This window comes from Centropristis striata, chromosome 22, assembly GCF_030273125.1.
Source record: "Centropristis striata isolate RG_2023a ecotype Rhode Island chromosome 22, C.striata_1.0, whole genome shotgun sequence".
Taxonomy (NCBI): domain Eukaryota; kingdom Metazoa; phylum Chordata; class Actinopteri; order Perciformes; family Serranidae; genus Centropristis; species Centropristis striata.
The window spans coordinates 25,816,920-25,836,950 of record NC_081538.1 but is presented as its reverse complement, the minus strand read 5'-3'; the positions used below and the strand labels follow the sequence as shown (position 1 = coordinate 25,836,950).

The 20,031-nt window shown below is 35.9% G+C and overlaps 1 protein-coding gene across 7 annotated transcripts in view; it reads right to left on the bottom strand.

Annotated features, from left to right (window-relative positions):
- The window catches only part of dgki (diacylglycerol kinase, iota), a 118,223-nt gene that overhangs the window by 14,589 nt on the left and 83,603 nt on the right, over positions 1–20,031 (bottom strand). For 4 of the 7 annotated variants that reach the window (XM_059325480.1, XM_059325483.1, XM_059325481.1 and 1 more), the window contains exons 14-26: positions 18,913–19,038; positions 17,645–17,723; positions 17,308–17,363; positions 13,501–13,563; positions 11,920–11,993; positions 11,209–11,320; positions 10,993–11,079; positions 8,061–8,173; positions 4,809–4,871; positions 3,067–3,167; positions 1,645–1,724; positions 1,354–1,398; positions 42–111 (exon numbers count right to left, since the gene is read on the bottom strand). In XM_059325480.1, the coding sequence (XP_059181463.1) occupies positions 42–111; positions 1,354–1,398; positions 1,645–1,724; positions 3,067–3,167; positions 4,809–4,871; positions 8,061–8,173; positions 10,993–11,079; positions 11,209–11,320; positions 11,920–11,993; positions 13,501–13,563; positions 17,308–17,363; positions 17,645–17,723; positions 18,913–19,038 (1,069 nt within the window). The remainder of the gene's footprint in view (positions 1–41; positions 112–1,353; positions 1,399–1,644; positions 1,725–3,066; positions 3,168–4,808; positions 4,872–8,060; positions 8,174–10,992; positions 11,080–11,208; positions 11,321–11,919; positions 11,994–13,500; positions 13,564–17,307; positions 17,364–17,644; positions 17,724–18,912; positions 19,039–20,031) is intronic. The other 3 variants (XM_059325485.1, XM_059325486.1, XM_059325484.1) reach the window with 2 other exon arrangements.

The following is a 20,031-nucleotide window of genomic DNA, read 5'->3' as shown; positions in this document are numbered from 1 at the left end:
AAGTTTTAATTCAAATTTTATTCAGAGTTTCAGTCACTCACAATCCAAGAAGCTCCAGTTGGGAGAGAGTCTGCTGGTTGAACTGGTCCTGGGGACGCCTCTGGTCTCATCCTGGAGAAAAAAGAAATCCATCTTCATCATCACAATTCTGAACAATAAACTGAATGTAGAAACACAGCGGATTATTTGACGATAGCAGAAAAGAGAAATCCAGACAGAGAAAATGTTTAATTTCAAAGTGCTTGTTTTTAAGCAGCTGAACAATCAATAGCAAGACAGAGACAATCAGCCAATTCAGTTCATTATAATATTACTGTTTAATGTGCAGTAATGTCTTTTACAGTGTGAAAAGGGAATATGATCTTAATATAATTGTTCATATGTCTAGAAATATGGGTGTCAGTCTGTAAAACCATCATTTTATTTGTTAATTCCTTATTTTAAAAGGGTGAAATGCAACTCAGAGTTTTATTTTCATGCTTTATAGATCTGCCAACACTGCTAAAAATATCAAAATTATCATATAATTGTCCAGAATCCTTAAATTTATGACACATATTTTAGGTCATAGGTCTCAAACTCTCAGCCCGCGGGCCAATTGCGGCCCTCATGACAATATTTTGTGGCCCCCACCTTGATATGAAAGTTTAATGTGAGTTTTATACGAAAGGCACTTTACTGTGTTGTGTGTGGAAGGTCCCTTTAATTACTTTTTTTGGTAATTCTGTGTCTTCTTTTTGGTAATGTTGTGTCTTTTTAAAATAATTTTGTGTCTTTTTGGGTAATTCTGTATCTTTTTCTGGTAATTTTGTGTCTTTTTAAAATAATTTTGTGTCTTTTTGGGTAATTCTGTGTTTTTATTTTGGTCATTTTGTTTCTTTTTTAAGTAATTTAGGTTTTTTTCTGTCATTTTGTGTATTTTTTGGTCATTTTGTGTATTTTTTGGTCATTCTGTGTCTTTTTTACAATTTTTTTTGTAATTTTGTGTCTTTTTTGGTCATTTAGTGTCTTTTTTTGGTCATTTTGTCTCTTTTTAAAGTAATTTACTTTTTTTCTGTCAATTTGTGTCTTTTTTTTGTAATTTTGTGTCTTTTTGGTCATTTTGTGTCTTTTTTTTGTAATTGTGTGTCTTTTTGGTCATTTTGTGTATTTTTTTTTTGTAATTTTGTGTATTTTTTTGGTCATTTTGATACTGCCTCCAGTGGCCCCCAGGTAATTTGAGTTTGAGATCCCTGTTTTAGATATTATTTAAAAAAAAGTCAGATTAGGTGATTTTAAATATGTAGTAAAAAGCTCCTTGAGAGTATAAAAACCAGCCTTTTCCCTGCAGAGAGACACCCAAAAGTGATATACCTGATAGTGCACTCTGTGGCCAGTAGATGGCGCCTGGTGTAAGTCCTAGCAAGCACACAGCAGACAGGTTTCAAGGTTAACAAACAGCCAAAGCATTTACATCCAAAAAACTTCCACAGATGATGTGCCCGGTTAGTTTCCCCACGTGAGACACACAGCTAGAGAGCAGCTCTGCATTCACACTGGTGTCTATCAATAAACCGCTGCATGCATCATGAAATAATGATGACGAGGGAGAAACAGGAGAAGTATTTATGAGCATTAAGGATGAAGATTAAGGGGGAAACTTGCCTCTTGTAATCTGTCGATATAAAGTCTGCAGGTCTCCAGGTCACAGTCGCCCCGAACCACCACAATGCCTACTGGGATGGCTGGAACACACAAACACACTTTAGAGTCCATAACACATTGATAATGCATTGAAGAAGCAGGTTAAACAGTTTTTCTGGTTGCATTTATTGATATTTTATTATCTTATTATGTTGTCTTATAAGTGCCATAAACCTGTATTCTTTTTAATGGGGATAAGTCTGATTGCGTAGAGGTCTATGAGAAAATTACCCTACGTCTCACTTGATTTATGACCCCTGTAAACATTCACATAATGAGTTTATGATCTATGATGATGTTCATTTAGTGAATTATGGTCCCTTTTAGAGTAAAATAAACAATAAAGCAGGATAAGCTTTAGGGCGGGTCTACCTTGTGATTGACAGGTTGCTACCTCTGTGACCTTTCACTCAAGACAGTACTGTAAACATTTAGATTAGCGCCCCAAATTAGTACCAATTATCAAGGGGAAAAATTCAACAATTACCAATATGGCGGCCGATACTGAATTTTTATTTTTATTTTATTATCTTTTAAGGTTGTCTTATAAGTGCTATAAGCCTGCATTCTTTCTAATGGGGATAGGTCTGATTGCATAGAAGTCTATGAGAAAATTACCCTACACCTCACTTAATTTATGACCTCAGTAAATATTATCATAATGAGTTTATGATCTCAACTGTTAGTTTTAAGTTTTTTAATGCAGCATGATGTTCATTTAGTAAATTATGGTCCCTTTTGGAGTAAAATACACAATACAGCAGGGTAAACTTTAGCCTCTCTCTCGTTTTTATTTTTATTTTAGTTAACAAAAATGTTATTTCAATTCTAGTTTTGGTTATTTTGTTAGTTTTTTGTTAACTATAATAACCTTGACTCATACAGACCTGTTATAGAATTCCTGTAGTTTTTTACAACTGGGTTGTAAATTAAAAACTACATAAATGATAAAATAAGAGAAAGTTAACCCTCCTGTTATGTTCATTTCTCAGGAACAGCAATAAAAAGTGTCAAAAACTAAAAAAAAAACAATAAACATTTATATTTCATCAATAACTCAATGACTAACAATTCCAATCAATATTTAGTGCGATGATGTTCTTTACCTCTCACAGATCATGGTTCAATGAGGATAATTCACTCGTTAAAAAAAAAAAAAATGCACGCTAAAACTTTTTTTTTAATGCACATTGGAAACACCTACATATAAATTACAATGGTTTTAGATGATGGAGATTTAAAAACAATATATTTAAAAAAAAATATTTTTATAAAAATATACTTTTAACTATTTTTTTTTAGATTTTTAAACTTTGAAATGGGTCAATTTGACCCGCAACATAACACGAGGGTTATGATAACAATATGTAATGAGTTCCTCACAGATGTCCCGTAGTCGCTCCTTGTCGTACTGCAGCCTGTCGTACTCCTGCAGGCTGATCCGGTTCACTCGGAGACGGAGACGATCCGGAACCGCGTGAGGGCTGGAAACAAACACACACACACACACAAGTGCATGTACACGTGCACACACACACGCATACACACAGATCAGACATGCCCAAACATACAACGATGAGGACGCACACACACACACACATGCATACATGCACGCACAGACACACACGGACACACACATCACAAACCAGATTCTGCAGCTTCTGCAACATAATGACATTTGATTTCTCATCTTGAAGTTTTCTTACTGAGCTTAAACTTAAAAGTGGAGGTTTGCATAAAGTATTAAAGTAGCAGAGCTTTTACTGTTTATGCTCTGCTATCCTCCTGCGATGCGACCCTGACACTGTGTTTGAGTTTGAGGCGGGCCAACACATTTTTAAGACAATGTCTGTGGGCAATATTGCCTTCAGCGAGGATGGAGGCTGAATATTGACTTAAAAAACAAGGTGGGTGATGAATAAAACTGCAGTGAAAACACTGTAACTGTTGGCAAAATGACCCATCCACCCAGCCTCAAAAGCTCAAACTCTTACCTGCAAAGGAACAGAAAGGGACGCAAATTAAAGAACATTAACGCCACTTTGGTTCCTCCCAGTCACAGCTGAAGAAAGATTCATAATTAATAATGAAAAACAGCTTTTTCTTTGGGGAGGGCGTGGACATCAAGTGAGAGCAAAGGAGTGGTGCAGGTATCATAAGCTCAGGGTGAAGTTAAAGGTAAAAGGACTACAGCGGATTAAACATTCAGACACGAGGCAGAAGCACATTTAGAAGTGGAGAGCCTTCAGCATGCTGCCATACACGCTCTCTCTCTGTCTCTGTCACTAACAGACAACAAGAACTCACATCCAACACGACAAAACTCCACTTAGGTTCGACCAATATGAGCTTTTAAAGCCAACATGTACACAAATTTATCAAGAATGGTGTTTAAAATAGTCAGTATGTAACACCTTTAAATGGTGTTCATGTAGGTTGCAACAAACATTGATTTAAAATGTTGTTAATGTTATTTTTGTTAAAAATAGATAAATAAATGTAAATTTTATTTTTGTTAAAAAAAATGTTGTAAATGTAATTTTTTGGTATTTAAAAAAATGCTCTAAGTGTTGTTTTTTATGTTCTAAATGTAATTTTTGGTATTTTTTTTATTTTTTATAAATTATATATATTTTTAAATGTATATTTATTTGTGGTAAAAAAATAATTAATTAAAACAATTTAATGTAAATTTGTTTTTGTTTTTTTAAATGTTATAAATGTAATTTTTTGGTATTTAAAAAATGTTCGAAGTATTATTTTTTATGTTTTAAGTAATTAATGGGAGACAATTAATATATATATGTGTGTGTATAAATATAATGTGTAAAATAATAATAAAAATCATGTAACGGAAAAACTGTGTTGTATATCTCAATTTTGTGAAGCTGTACAAACTAGGGGATTTAATAATTGGAAATTCTGTTTAGTTATTGAAACTAAGTGTGCCAAAACTGTCGTATCAGGCATTAAAAACACAGATTATTAATTATATTATGATTTGATTTATTATTATTATTCAGTAAATATTGGTTGAACCCAAATAGACGAACAATGACGACAACAGAACATCTTTCACATGTTGACAGCAGCTCCTCACAGTGACAGAGGCCTCAGGTACTTACACAGAGAAGGAGTCGGGGGGAGCAGAGAGGCGGCGCAGATCAGCTGCACACACCTTCTGAATACTACGGCCGCACACACACACACACACACACACACACACACACACACACACACACACACACACACACACACACACACACAGAAGAGAGGAGGAACGTATGGCGGAGAGGAGGTGAGGAGGAGGTGAGGGAGGAGAGGAGGTGAGGAGAGGAGAGGAGGTGAGGAAGAGAGGAGGTGAGGAGGAGAGGATGAGAGGAGGGGAGGAGGTGAGGAGAGGAGAGGAGGGGGAGAAGAAGTAAGGAAAGGAGAGGAAAGAAATTGAGGTGGTAAGGAGAGGAAGAGGAGAGGAGGTGAGGAGAGGAGGGAGGGAGGAGAGGAGAGGAGGGGAGGAGTGAGGAGAGGAGAGGAAGAGAGGAGGGGGAGAAGAAGAAAGGAAAGGAGAGGAAAGAAATGGAGGTGGTAAGGAGAGGAAGAGGAGAGGAGGGAGGGAGGAGGAGGAGGGGAGGAGGGGAAGAGAGGAGAGGAGGTGAGGGAGGGAGAAGGAAAGGAGAGGACAGGAAAGAGAGAAGGAGGGGAGGAGAAGAGGAGGTAAGGAGGAGAGGAAGAAGAGATGAGGACAAGAGGAAGGAGGAGCAGAGGTGGATAGGAGAGGAGAAAAAAAGAGGAGTTGGGGAAAGAAAAGGAGGTGAGGAGAGAAGGAGGGGATGAGGTGAAGAGAGGAGAAGGTGAAGACAAAGAGGGAAGGACAGGAAGAGAGGAGGGGAGTAGAAGAGAGAAGGAGGAGAAGATGTGAGGAGGACAAGGAGGTGTTGTGAGAAGAAAGGAGATGAGACAAGAAAAGAGGAGAGTAGACGAGTAGACATACAAGGGAAGGAGAGGAGAAAGAGAGATGAGGAAAGAAGGAGGAGAGAGAAGACATGAGTAGACAGAGGAGAATAGATGAGGAGGAGATGAGGAGACGGGACAAGAGAAGTTAGGAGGAGAGAAGGAGAGGAAGGGAGAAAAATGAAATGAATAAAAGAAGAAGAGGAGAGGGTAAACAAACAGAAATAATAAATAATCAAAAAGATTACAGGCATGTGTTGGCAGAAATAAAGGAAGAGGAGGAGGGACAGGAGGAGAGACAGGAGGAGGAGGGACAGGAGGAGAGACAGGAGGAGGAGGGACAGGAGGAGAGACAGGAGGAGGGACAGACGGAGAAAAGCCCAGAGGTAAGTGGACAAACATTGATAGCACAGAGTAGCATAGCAGTACACGGAGCAGAGACACTAGTTACTGCAGCTCTTGTTTACTGTTTACTGTCTTCTTTAATTATGTAACACGTTTACTGAAGTTAACAGACCGACAGATATAAAGACAAAGATAAACATGAAGAGGTATTAGTGTTACAGGGAACGGAGGAGTGTTAGTAGAAGATATAGGCATCATTTATATAAAGTACATTTACTCAAATACTGTGTTAACCCTCTGAACCCTGATGTGTTTTTTTCTCCTGTCATATTTTACTCACTGTGGCCTCCTTTTTCTCTGCAGTATTTAAACCCTGCACCTCTATGGAAACAGCACAATCATGTCTAGAAGTAAGGAGGACTCAAAAGTCTCTTCTGTGCAGAATAATGCTGTTTTTATGGCATAAGACATTAAAAAAAGAAGGAAAAACAGCCTGACAGTGTCCAACAAGTGAAGCCAAAACAACTTGATCGCCCCCTGGTGGCTGCTTGCAGTAAAGGATTTTTTTATTTATTTATTTATTGTTAAATGAGATGTGTAAATTGAAGTTAATTAAATAAAATATCTTTATTTTACGCCAGGGTTTGTTTATTTCACCACACAAGATTTTTTTTGAGGATCATTGGAAAATTAATTTATTTTGACTGAAGTCAGACTAGTGAATTGTCATTATGTGTGAGTGATGCCCTAGTCAAGGTACTCTGCCTATTGAAATAGGTAGAACAGGTTTCACTGCCTATTCAATGACCAATGTTAGGTGTTTGCACCCCAATTGCAGTCGTTAAGTTTGGTTTAGGCTACAACACCACATCCCTAAGCTTAGGACTCAAAAGTCTCTGAAAACATTGCAACAACTGCACATAAATGCCAAAATCAAGTAGTTACAAGGACAATCTTAATACCGGAAGTGTTGTAGTTGCATTGGTTACATAAAAACCTGATGCACTGAAGTTAGGTCACTTTACTTCAAACTACATAGTTTACTTTTGGTTTCCTATAGGGAAAACAAAAAAAACAGTCTCCTGGGTGAAAGTTCAGGGTTTTATCTGTTGACATTCCGAAGATAATTTCCATTTTTTACAGTTTTTTAGGGATTTCTTCAAAGAAAGCATGCTTTTTTTAAACCTGCCAACAGGCTGTGGGGTTTAGACGGTACGATTTTGACATTATTCTACTTGGTCTGAGCAATATATCGATGTTATAACAATCTTGTCATATGATACAAATACCCTGCTGCCATAGAAAGTCAGGTTCTAAAGGCTGTATCACAGTAAAGTGATGATATTCTCTGAACTGACCAGACTATTCAAGCTTGAAAATTATGTTTCAAAACACAGAATTTTAAATATTGCAAATATGAAGACAGGTTGCATATATATAACATATAACAGGTAAAATGAGGATAACATCTAGTTCTATATTTTATACTAAATATATTTGACATTATCTCCGGTTTTACTTGGCCGAATATCATCCAAAAAAAATTGGCATGGAGTTTCAAGCCAGAACTGAGGGAAGCTGATGGAGAGACTCAATGTTGCTTCTTTTTTATGTCGTCACGTCATGAAGAAGTCATGTGCCGGTGTTTTCATGGACTCCAGAGGGTTTAACTTAGAGCTACTTATATGCTATATAGCTTATAGCTAACTTATATGCTACTGAAGTAAAGGATCCGTCTCTCATCACATCGTATTGCCCCGCTGCTTCATCTCCTGATAGAAATCAATGAACGTCTCTTCTCATTCTCCTTCTCAGCCGACATAACCGCACAGTATAACGTGTCACAGTGTGATCGGAGAACTCCCCGGTGCTTTTGTTTTGATTAAACCGAACATACATTTCCCTCCTCTGATTGTGGTTTGGCGAGCTGAAGGGAGATGTGGGACATGGAGAGGAGTGAATGTCAGCTCCCACTAAACAGATTGTATGACTCACGCAGTGCAACCCGGGCTTTTACAACACTGCTGGCCTACTTCCTCTGAGTGTGTGTGTGTGTGTGTGTGTGTGTGTGTGTGACTCACTCGTTGAGAAGGGGCACAGAGGTGCGTCTCTTGCTCTTCTGGACCATGTTGGCCTGATTTCGAAGGGAGATGCGGAGAGTGGAAGGAGCCAAACGACACGGCTCACCGTCCACCTGCACACACACACACACACACACACACACACACACACACCAACAACAACAACAACAAACACACACACACACACACACACACACACACACAAACAAACACACACACACACACAACAACAACAACAACAACAACACACACACACACACACACACACACAACACACACCAACAACACACACACACAACAACAACACACACCAACAACACACACACACACACACACACACACACACACACACACACAGAACATCAACAACGCACACACACACACACACACACACAACACACAACAACAACACACACACACAACAACAACACACACAGAACAACGACGCACACACACACACACACACACACACACACACAACAACACACACCAACAACACACACACACACACACACACACACACACACACAGAACAACAACAACGCACACACACACACACAACAACAACAACACACACCAACAACACACACACACACACACACACACACACACAAGGAGAAGTCAACACTTGGTCATTTTCAGTATCGGTGTGAATATGATCCTTAAATGATAAGACAATACATAGAAGACGTTTCAAGTGGTTTCAAGAGAAAGTGAATCAATCATTTATTTGCAGCGTGGAGCCTTAAAGGGACAGTTCACATTTTTTAAAGTGGGGTTTAGGGTTGTCAAAAGTATTGAAACTCAAAAAAGTATCGAAACTAAAAAGTTGTATCCGGATACAATACTCATTTTCAAAAGTATCGAGTATCTGAAGCTTGTTATCATAGTTGCAGTTTCTTTTTGCACAACTGTTTTTTATTATAAATATTTAACCTGTGGTTTTGTTCATTTTTACATGTTGCATCTTTCTTGTTAATAAAAATATTTCTGTTAAATTTTGAGGTCTTTGTTTTTATCCTTGTGGTATCGAAAATGGTATCGAGTATCGAATATTTTCCTGAGTATCGTGATAACACTAGTGGGGTTATATGAGGTCAGTCAGTGTTTTATCTACAGTAGAAAGCGGTTCAAACGTTTGGAGTGGCAGGCAGGAATAGTTTGCATTTTGTGCTTTGATAGAGGAAGAGAACAAGTGGAGAAGTGTTTGTTTAATGCGCAATTATTCCATGTGACGCCGGACTCATTTAATACTTTTTGTACTACACCTGAAAATATCACTGCAATATCAATATCAAGAAGATTATATTTGATTTTCTCTTTATCGCCCAGCCCTAAATGTATTCTTCTTTACTTCTTAGGAGGGAAATATTATACTTTTTACTCAATTTCATTTACCTGACAATTATAGTTACTTTATAAATAAAAACAACATGATATTAAGCAGTATGAAGCTACTAAATATGCTAGAAGCATGCTCTTTGAAGTTAAATTACTGTTTTTGTCTATGGACTCTGGCAGCTTGAGACCCCAGTCAGAATAGTGCTGGAATGTAAAGACTTAAACTGATAGTGATTTCTTTAGGTGTCTAAAATATATTTAGCTGCCCTGTCTACAGCAGGATATTGCCTAACTTCCCTGTCAGTTCTCCTGCCTGCTTCTCCTTCTTACAGTCACCATTTAATGTAAGAAACAGACTGATTGACCTCATATAACCAACTTTAAAAAAATCTGAACTATCCCTTTAAATCAATATGGTAGAAAAGGGAGATTTAGGAGGCTCTATAAAGTGAAATTTCTTTGTTTGTTAGGCAAGGCAAGGCAAGTTTATTTGTACAGCACAATTCAACACAAGGTAATTCAAAGTGCTTTACATAAACATCAAAAACAGCAAGACACAATTGAAAACAGTAAAAACAGTCGATTAAAACAGGGAAATGGAAATAAAAATACAAATGAGATAAAATAAGACACAGCAGGATATTGTTATGTGGTTTGGATAGAAAATAGAGTAGATTTGATGTTTGATTGTTCATTAAATGAAAATATAAAGACTCCCTGGTGACTTTTAGACCTCTAGTAGCACTATGGAGCTGTTTATCTCTGACTGGGTCTCTGTTTTGTTTATCTCGTGCACACATGGGTGACACAATACACATTGCTACCATTCCTACTGATCAACAGGCGCTGCTAACATGACAGGACGTGTAGCAATGCATCCACAAAAGCAAAGAAGAAGTAGACTGCAAGTTGGTAAACATGGATATAAATTAAGCTAGGTTTTCATACTTTAAAAAAACAAAAAACACTTTGCAAATGTTTTATGGAGAAGCAATTGTGCACATTTTCTACCTGTGTAAACACACATTCTGAACACTTTTTAAGTCTTATTTTTAACCTTGTTGTATTTTTTTTTTTGCTGCAAAAAACATTTAAAAAACATTCAACATTGACATTCCCAGGTCATGTAAAAAGATAATAATGATAATATGTTTGCACATAGTTTGTTTTTGAGGAGTTGCAGCTAACATGAAAAAAAAAATGCCTATAAATATACATGTTTTTGTGGGACTTTTTTATATATAGTTTTATTATATTTAAATTTCACCTTTTTCTATGTTCATATTTGTATCCTATGTTTACATTTTCAAGTTCCAAAACAGTTCATTGAGCATATTTGTGGTTTTTATTGTAGTAAATAGTATAATTTTTCAACTCCGATTTCATGATTTTTGGGCTCAATATGTTGATAAAGTAGGTTAAATCGAAAAAATAATTGTCAGATCATATAGGTGAAGAAAAAATGGATACCAAATATGGGTATAGTAAACATTTTTTATGTGGTACATGAAGGGCAAAATCAAAAGTATTCAAAAAACGGCCAAAAACGGCTCAGAGCCCAGAGGGTTAATAGTAATGCAGGAGTATTCACCTGAACAGGTACAGTCTTGAAGGTAGTAAGAACGACTTCTCTGCACTGGTGCAACCTCTCCCCGTGACCTCCGACCTGTAGCGCCGCCTGGTGGACGACGGAGAGACACACACCACAGTTTGACAACAACAGGAGCAACTTAAAACGTGTCCCAATGTTTCTTTTTCTGTGCCGTCTCTGCTTTATATTCAGTATTTATACAGTTATTTTTCTCACCAGTGAGGCCATGGTGAAGCCGATAACCTCGATGCAGCCGTCGTCATGGCGCTGCGGTTCAAAGTCCCGGTGGTCGCCTGTGTTTCCCCACGGCATGGTGCCAGCACAGTACCTACACACACACACACATGGACAGACAGACAGACAGACAGACACAGACACACACACACACACACACACACACACACACACACGGACACACGGACACATGTAAAACAGTCAAACATACAACATCTTAGCTCATCAAAACAACTTAAATGTCATGATGCCATAGAATTTTCAGACTCTATTGGTCAAAGATGATTGGGTGGCATAATGTCACCGTGTTAAAATAATTGACTAACTCATTTTTTCAAGTTTTGCAGGAAACAAAAAACTTCATCAAAAGTAGGTCGACTTTTTGGGCATTAAATGAGCCCATTGAAAAATGTTGCTTACTGAGGCAAAATGTCAGAAATAAAGCTTATAAGTTTATCGGTCCAACTGTTTATTAAAATTAAGAAAATTATAATAATAATAAAAATAATATATATGTATATATTACATCTAGAAAATGATGTATTTTTAAGCTTCTTGCTTTTTATTATTATTATTTTATTATTAAATTCACATTAAATGATATAATTGCATCTAATAAATGAGTCTTTATGCATTTCTTAAACCTCTTGCCTTTTATTTTATTTTATGATTTTGACTTGTTTGTTCACCTACCTGGGAATGTTTAGAAACACAATGCACTGAAATTTCAGCTCCTGGATCTTGGGAGTCAGATCGGTTCCATCACACTGAGAAAGAGAGAAACAGAGACACAGAAAGTGGAAATTAATATTTGTGGTTTTAGCAACTTATTTTCACTCCCAGATTCCTCAACTGTGAACTGAGAGTGAACTCAATGTGACGTGTAAAAAAACTCAGTTTGAATGCTCTGATGTGAAGAGGTGGAGAGTGATTGATGAAAGGTCAAAGGTCACATCAGACCTGCCCACTCAAGGACGCCTGGAGGAGTTGTTGCAGCATCAAGGAGACTCACAGACCTGAGGCGTGATGGGTTTTCTCAATGTATGAATTTTGCAGCAAGGATAGCAGCAAAACTTGTTATTTTATATTCAGAGAAATAAAATCTTAACTGAAATATCAGCGGTAAGTTTGGTGTTCTTCTGTATTTCTCTTATTGTCCACAAATCCAATAAAAACACAAAAACCGAGATTAAATTGATACTTCTAATAAATATTATGTGTGCATTCATAAGTAATGGTATTAGAGTCAATGCTTAATACATTATTAAAAATAATAACAATAATAATAATAATAATAGAACAAATAAATAATCCTATGAGATAAAAAAGCCTATTAAATAAGTCCTCAAATAAATAAATGTGTAATTATGAAATAAAATAAAAGTAGTTCTTTTAAAATGTCTTTTTTTTAAACAAAATATTTTTTTAAGTTAAAGTTATTTACTGAAATACACTGATTTATTTATATATTTATAATTACATTAATTTATAATATATACATTAAAAAAATACAAGTTTATTTGCCTATAAAATGAATCCTAAAATAAATCTATATACATATATATATATATATATATATATATATATATATATATATATAAAAATTCATTTTATAGGCAAATACGTTATTTACTGAAATACACTGATTCATTTATATATTTATAATTACATTAATTTATTATATATATATTAAAAAATACAAATTAATTTGCCTATAAAATGAATCCTAAAATAAATAAATAAATAAATAAATATATATATAATTCATTTTATAGGCAAATACATTTGTATTTTTTTAATCTATGCATTTAATATCATTAATTTAATATTGCCTTAAATGGCATAAAGCCTGACATGTTTTCTACCTCTGTGCCAAAAATACCAAATTTAAGATTTTTTTAAACTTCTAAGATGGTAACCTGAACATATTTGGGTTTTTGCCTGTAAATTTAACAAAATAAATAATTTAAACATGCTCACCTTGGCTGTCAGAATTTTCTGCTGTTCATTTTTCACTGTTTTCTGACACTTTATAGATAACTCATCAAGAAAACAATCAGCAGGATCAATAATGAAAATGATTGCCACCTGCTGCTCTAATAATAGCTCAGAGGTCAGAGGCCCTGTGGAGGATCCAGTGTGCTGCTGAAGGACACTTCAGCCCAGCGGATGTTAAGAGAGGAGCTGAAGGACGGACGTTTTAATCACCCGCCGACCTGCTGCCCAGACATGTCGACATGGAAAACGATACAGAGAGAGTGTGTTAACACTCACCACCACTCTGACGTGCTTGGACAAATCCCTCGAGCTTCTCTGGAGGAAATCTGAGAACGCAGCCTGCAGAGACACACACACACACACACACACACACGGAGACAGACACACACACACAGGCACAAAAGAGCAGAAGAAAAGAACACAATCAAACAGAATTACAGTTCATTACATTTCCCTCATTAAAAAGAGATAACTCCCCTGCATGTTTCCTCCCTGACTCCCACCCATCATTTATCTCCTCACATCTCTCATCCTTTGCAGAATATCTGCAGCTTTCAAAAAAAGTTAAATTATCTCTTTAAGGTTTTAACGACGGAGAAAAAAATTCATTTTTCATTGCTAATCAAAAACTCAACAAACTAGACAAACTAGACAAGTTAAAATTACATGTGCAGAGCATCAGGGTAAAAATGAATAACATGAAATCCAAATGTTGCAGATTGCACTACTGACACTGTTATTATTCATCTTAATAACTATAAGTGCAATTCATTTTTGCATTGCATGTTGGCAAGATAACTCCACTTGCAGCTGGACTTTGTGTAATTATTTACAGCTGACAATAAAAGATTCTGACACACTGGGAACATTTTTTTTCATATGATTAATTTGCATGTCATGTACTTTTGTGCTGTTTTTTTTTTTCAGAAGAAAATTGATTTTTCTGAGCTTTCGCACTTCAAATACAAGCGTCAACCAATCACGCTGTGCAGAATGAAAATCACATGTTTACAAGTGGCACCTTTACTTATGAGGACTATAAAACAACACAGAGACAGTAAACGTTATTACTCCTAAGAGCTTTCACAATCCACTTCTTCTGTTGTTACCTTTCACAATAAAAGCCCTAGACCAGGGGTGCTCAAAGTTTTGATGGTGCCAATTTAGTGGGAAAGCATTTGATTTACCAAACAGCACAGGCACTGACGACAGAGTTCCAGTGGAACCATCATTACTACCTTCAGGGTTCGAACACCTTTTCAGTGGTCAAATTCAAGCACTTTCAAGGTCCATTTTCAAGCTTTTCCAGGACCTTTCAACGGTTGTAAATGGCATTCACTTAACCATAACACCAGCAATGGTTTTACACTTTTAACAACTAAAAGTAGTTTGCTAATCTCATAAAACATACTGGTATGGGAATCTAGGGGCTAGGAGCAAAAGGAAGATCACAAAAATCATCAACCAGCAGCTGGTGGAACTAAACACTATGTAAGAACAGTGCTTTATAGAGCGAGTAAAATATGGAATGAATTACCACTTGATATCCGTCAAGAAAAAAGCAAAATATCCTTCAAAAAGAAATTAAAGATGTACTTTGTCAGTGGTTAATGTTAGTTGTTGGGTTTATTTTAATTTTTCTTATTTTGGTTGAAAGGACACTACTTTTTATAGAAGCGACGTTTGCATGTTTACATTACGATCAATGATACTGGTTAAAGCTGTGTTGTTGTTTTTTTTGTATTTTATTTGTTTTCTGATCAAATGCACTATGTGCTGCACTTTTTAAATGTATTTTGTGCTGCATTTTGTAATGTATTTTGTAATGTATTTTTAATGTTAAAGTTGTTGTAGGACTGCTGAGTATTACTTGTTGGAATGTGGACCCCAGGAAGACTCGCGAACTACCATGGCATAAGCTAATGGGGATCCTTTTAATAAAACATAAAACATAAAACAAACTAGGAGGAAAGACCCACAAATAGGCTACTTCAGGAGCCCTCACATCCACTAGGAATTAGAAAAACTCCCTTCAGTAAGAAGATACAGGGTAGAGCAACAAGAAACATCTCAGAAACAAGAAGACGCAGGAGGAGCGCTCTTCATTTCAGATTATAGGCTATAGGATATTCACTTTATATCTTTTTTCCATTGAAAATGTGGTTATCTATAGTCAGATTGCAAGAGAAATACAGTAAGAATTTCAAGCATTTACAAGCACTTAATCCAAAATCCAAGCACCTTTCAAACCTTGAAATTCAACATTAAAATTCAAGCATTTTAAAGGATTTCAAGCATCCGTATGAACCCTGTAACTTGACAGTGGAGGAGCTGAGTAATGGGTTAAATGTAAGTTACTGAAAGTACGGAAATAGACTGCAGATTAAAATATACATGCATGTCATGTCTTGTCATGTTCAGGGTCTGCACAACATGTTTCTGACCCAGCGGCTGCACTTTCAGCAGATAAGCCGACTGCACTGCACAACGGTTCATCAGAGGGAACTCAACTTCACTTGGTGCTTAAAGGCAACTGAATAAAATAGAGATGAATCATGATGAATTCATCATTTTCCTTCTTAAGACTGAGCTGACACACATCTATTCCAACCTTTCATCAAGCAAGTGTTGCAGCTGCCGCAAATTTGCAGCTCTGCCAGTGTGAAAAGTTTTGACCCGAAATATTTGCAGGTGAGTATTTTGCATTTTTGTGTTTATTCGTCACGCCCCTGGTGTGTTCAGGTCTTAAGAGTTAGTGGTGGAAGAAGTATTCACATCTCTTACTGCAGTAAAAGTACTAATTCCACACTGTGAAATTACTCCACTACAAGTAAAAGTCCTGCATTCAAAACTTACTGAAGTAAAAGTACAAAAGAATCAGAAAATGCACTTAAGGCATCAAAAGTAAAATTACTCCTTATGCAAAATGACCAAACTCAGATTGTTATTTTGTTTTATTGTATATTTACCCCAAAAATTGCATTATTATTATTATTATTATTGATGCATTTATGTAAGCAGCATTTTACTTTTCCCTGGCTCATTTTACCTACTTAATATACAGTCATGGAAAAAATGATTAGACCACCTTGTTTCTTCAATTTCTTGTTAATTTTAATACCTGGTACAACTAAAGGTACATTTGTTTGGAGGAATATAATGATAACAACAAAAATAGCTTATAAGAGTTTAATTTAAGAGCTGATATCTAGACATTTTCCATAGTTTACTTGTTAATGATTTTGGTTATCATCAAGAAAACCATGGAAAACGGCTAGATATCAGCTCTTAAATTAAACTCTTATGAGCCATTTTTTTCTTCCCATGACTGTACTGTTATCTGGTTTTATTTATTAAATTGTTCGTATTTTTCATGTTGAATTTGAGTCACTAAAGCATCAGTAACTAAAGCTACATGTAGTGGAGTAAAAAGTACAATATTGGCCCCTAAAATGTAAGAGCTGACATCTAGACATTTTACATGGTTTTCTTGATAATGATGTTGCTTTATTATCAAGAAAACCATGGAAATGGCTAGATATCAGCTCTTAAATTAAACTCTTATGAGCTATTTTGTTTTATTTTCCATGACTGTACTGTTATTTGGTTTAATTTATTAAATTGATCGTATTTTTCATGTTAAATTTGGGTCTGAAAAGTAACCAAAGCTACATGTAGTGGAGTAAAAAGTACAATTTTTGCCCCTAAAATGTATTGGAGTAGAAGTAAAAAGTTAGTTATGTGAAACTACTTAAATTAAATACTTGAGTAAATGTACTTAGTTACATTCCACCACTGCTCCTCCCTCTTGCAGTCAGTAATGTGTCTCTTTTCCCATCATCTATATTTCCTTTGCTTGATTTTTGTGTCTTCCAGCCGCTCTAATCCCTCATTATCCTCCTAATTCTCTCCATTCATTCCAGTCTAGCTTCCCTCTCAGCCTTCATTATTCTGGTAGAAAACTCTGCGTGTTTCTTATGAGTGTCTGATTAAGACAGACAGTGAGAGCAGGGGAAACGGGAAAACTTTGGCCAGCAAAGTTTCTGAGTGTGAATTGAACAAAAAGTCAAGTGGGACACTCACTCCTGCATAGAACATCTTGTTGCGGAAGCGACTGTTAAACTTCTCCGGGTTGGCCTCTGCAAAGACACAATCAGAGAGACGGAGAAGGAGAATACATTAAATACTTTGCAAAAGCAACAGAGAGGAGTAGAGTAACACTGTGAAAAAAAAATCTGACTCATTTGTGCATTCACGAGTGCCCTGAATGTGTCCTTTTTAATAATTTAGTTCATTCTGCTCATCTTTCAGTGGAGTACGATGCATTAACGGGGGAAAGAGAGGGACTTAATGGAATATAAATAGAGTTAATACAAGGTGAAGTGTAAAAAAAAGAGACATTAAAATAGATCTCAGCCACCTCTGGACTCGTGGAACTCCAGGGTGACGTGAGCGTCGAAGCCCAGGCTGAAGTAGTTGTTGAACACATTTAGAGGCAGCTGAGGACACAGGAAAAAACATTCAAGTGAGCATATTTGCATAAATATTAGACAATTTATTCACATAGACAGCTCGTTCTAACTCTACTTAAAGCATTTATGTATACAGTAAAGTACCTTCCACTGTCTACCATAATGTCCGTCATCTACTGATGCTTACATCAAAATTTGCATGTTCTGGACACACATTTTTGTGTCTAGCAGACAAACATAGTCTCATTTTTGCAACTTGTCAGGAGTTTAAAGTGACCATCAGAGTTCACAGCCTGCAGGTATTTATGTAAATTACACAACATTTTACTTGAAAGGTAATTTGAGTCTGCAAAGTTACTTTTAATTCAAAGCAAACTCTTCCTGCTGCTTGTTTCATATAAAAAGTTTGCATGGGTAAATCACAATAACTCCAACTGTGAGGCAGCCACATTAAATGCATTGTATTTATCAGTGAAGTTACCAATGTCAATGTGCATCATTGCCATTATTTTTGACTAACAGTAACTTTGTGTACACAACAAGCATGTTTATCATGGACATATAAGTAACTAGATGAATACATCTTTAGGCCAAAATAGTTACAAACAAAACAAACAAACAAACAAAAAATGTAGTAGACACACTTTGAAGGACAATCCCCTCATTTGGATATTGAAAAAGAAATGCACAGAAATATATAAGTTTGGGGTAATAAATAGGGGGGAATTAAAAGAGAAAAATAATGAATAAATAAATGAAATAATATTAAAAAAATAAAAAAAAATAAAAATGCAAAAATAATAATAAAATATGAATGCAAAAAATAAATAATAAATAAATGCAATAAATAAATAAATAATGAAAATAAATTAATAAAATATAAAAAATAATAAAGTTAAGTACAAAAGTAAATTCTTTCTTTCTTCCTTTTTTCCACCCAGTGTAACAGTTAATATTAGATGAAAAAATTACAAGAAGAATTAGTACAAGAAGATGAACTGCAGGAAACACACTGAGAGACAGTGATGTAATGTTGAAAACAAATCTCTCCAATCTCTTGAAAGATGCTTTGATAAAAGTTCTGCACATATTGGCTTTAACTTGAGCCTAATGAAGACCTAACCCTAAAAATAAAAGGTTTTCCTTGTAGAGTCCAGTTTTTTTTCTATCCCCACAATGTGATTAACTTCACATACACATAGACCGTCATACGGACCTTCTGTGCGCCCTCCTCTGGCTGCGCGGCCCCTTTCTCCACCAGCAGGTTCCAGCGGTCCAGCTGCACCACCGAGCCGTCCTCCACGTGACACAAGACCTTGGACACCGGCTCGTCTGTGTAACCCTGCAGAGACACAAACAAATATACATCACACATATAAATAGAGACACAGAGGAGGAGGGAAGCTGCTTTATGTAACATAAACAGTCAGCAGATGCAGCGTTGTGCCAACATTACCAATATATATGACTTTATATTGTTTTGTTGTTGTTATTTGTTTGTTCATTTGTTTTCTTTGCGGGAGTAATAGAAATTCTCAGATCTAATTCGTTTGACATACTATGGTTGACTCATAAGAAAATATATAAATAAATAAATAATAATAATAATATACATTTATTTGACATTAAGTGGCTATATATAGAGAGAAAATATCTATTTATAATTTATATAATTTTTAATTCAGTCTACTCCCTTTTTTTTCCAGACCAAAATGATATAAGGAAATGCGTAGTGAATATTAAGTTAACTGGTTCTTAGATATGGGCAACTTAAATGCTGGAGGGGGCCACAATTTTTCATAGACACTACCACTACCACTATATAGTATATAGGTACTATAAAAATGAATATATAACTATATGACCATACCAGAAACAAAGTGTAACTGTCTAATAAGGATGAAGTTGTACAGTTTTGTGCAAAAAGTTTACAATATTGAGCAAATTTGCACTGTTCAGGGATAATCTTGTTCAAGATCTGAAGCAATCCCTTATAATAAGATAGGTGTTGCACAATTTTCCTCAGCAACAAGTGAAAGAAGAAACTTAAGAAGCCATAAACAGCTACTTGACTCCAACAAAACGTACTGTGGCTGAGGTTGTTGTTTTGCTTTTTTAATCATGGAGACAACAGTTGTTCAGAAAAGATTGTTCTGGGACAGGAACAACCCTACGGACACACTAACTTAGAAATCTTCTGCTGAGTAAGAAAGAGTAATATGATAAAAAGCTCCAGAACAGCTGCTCCCATAGAACCTTGAGATTGTTTTGTAAACTTCATCAGCAGAGTAAGATCACGTGATACCACAAAGCATCAGGATTTTAAGATTTTCCT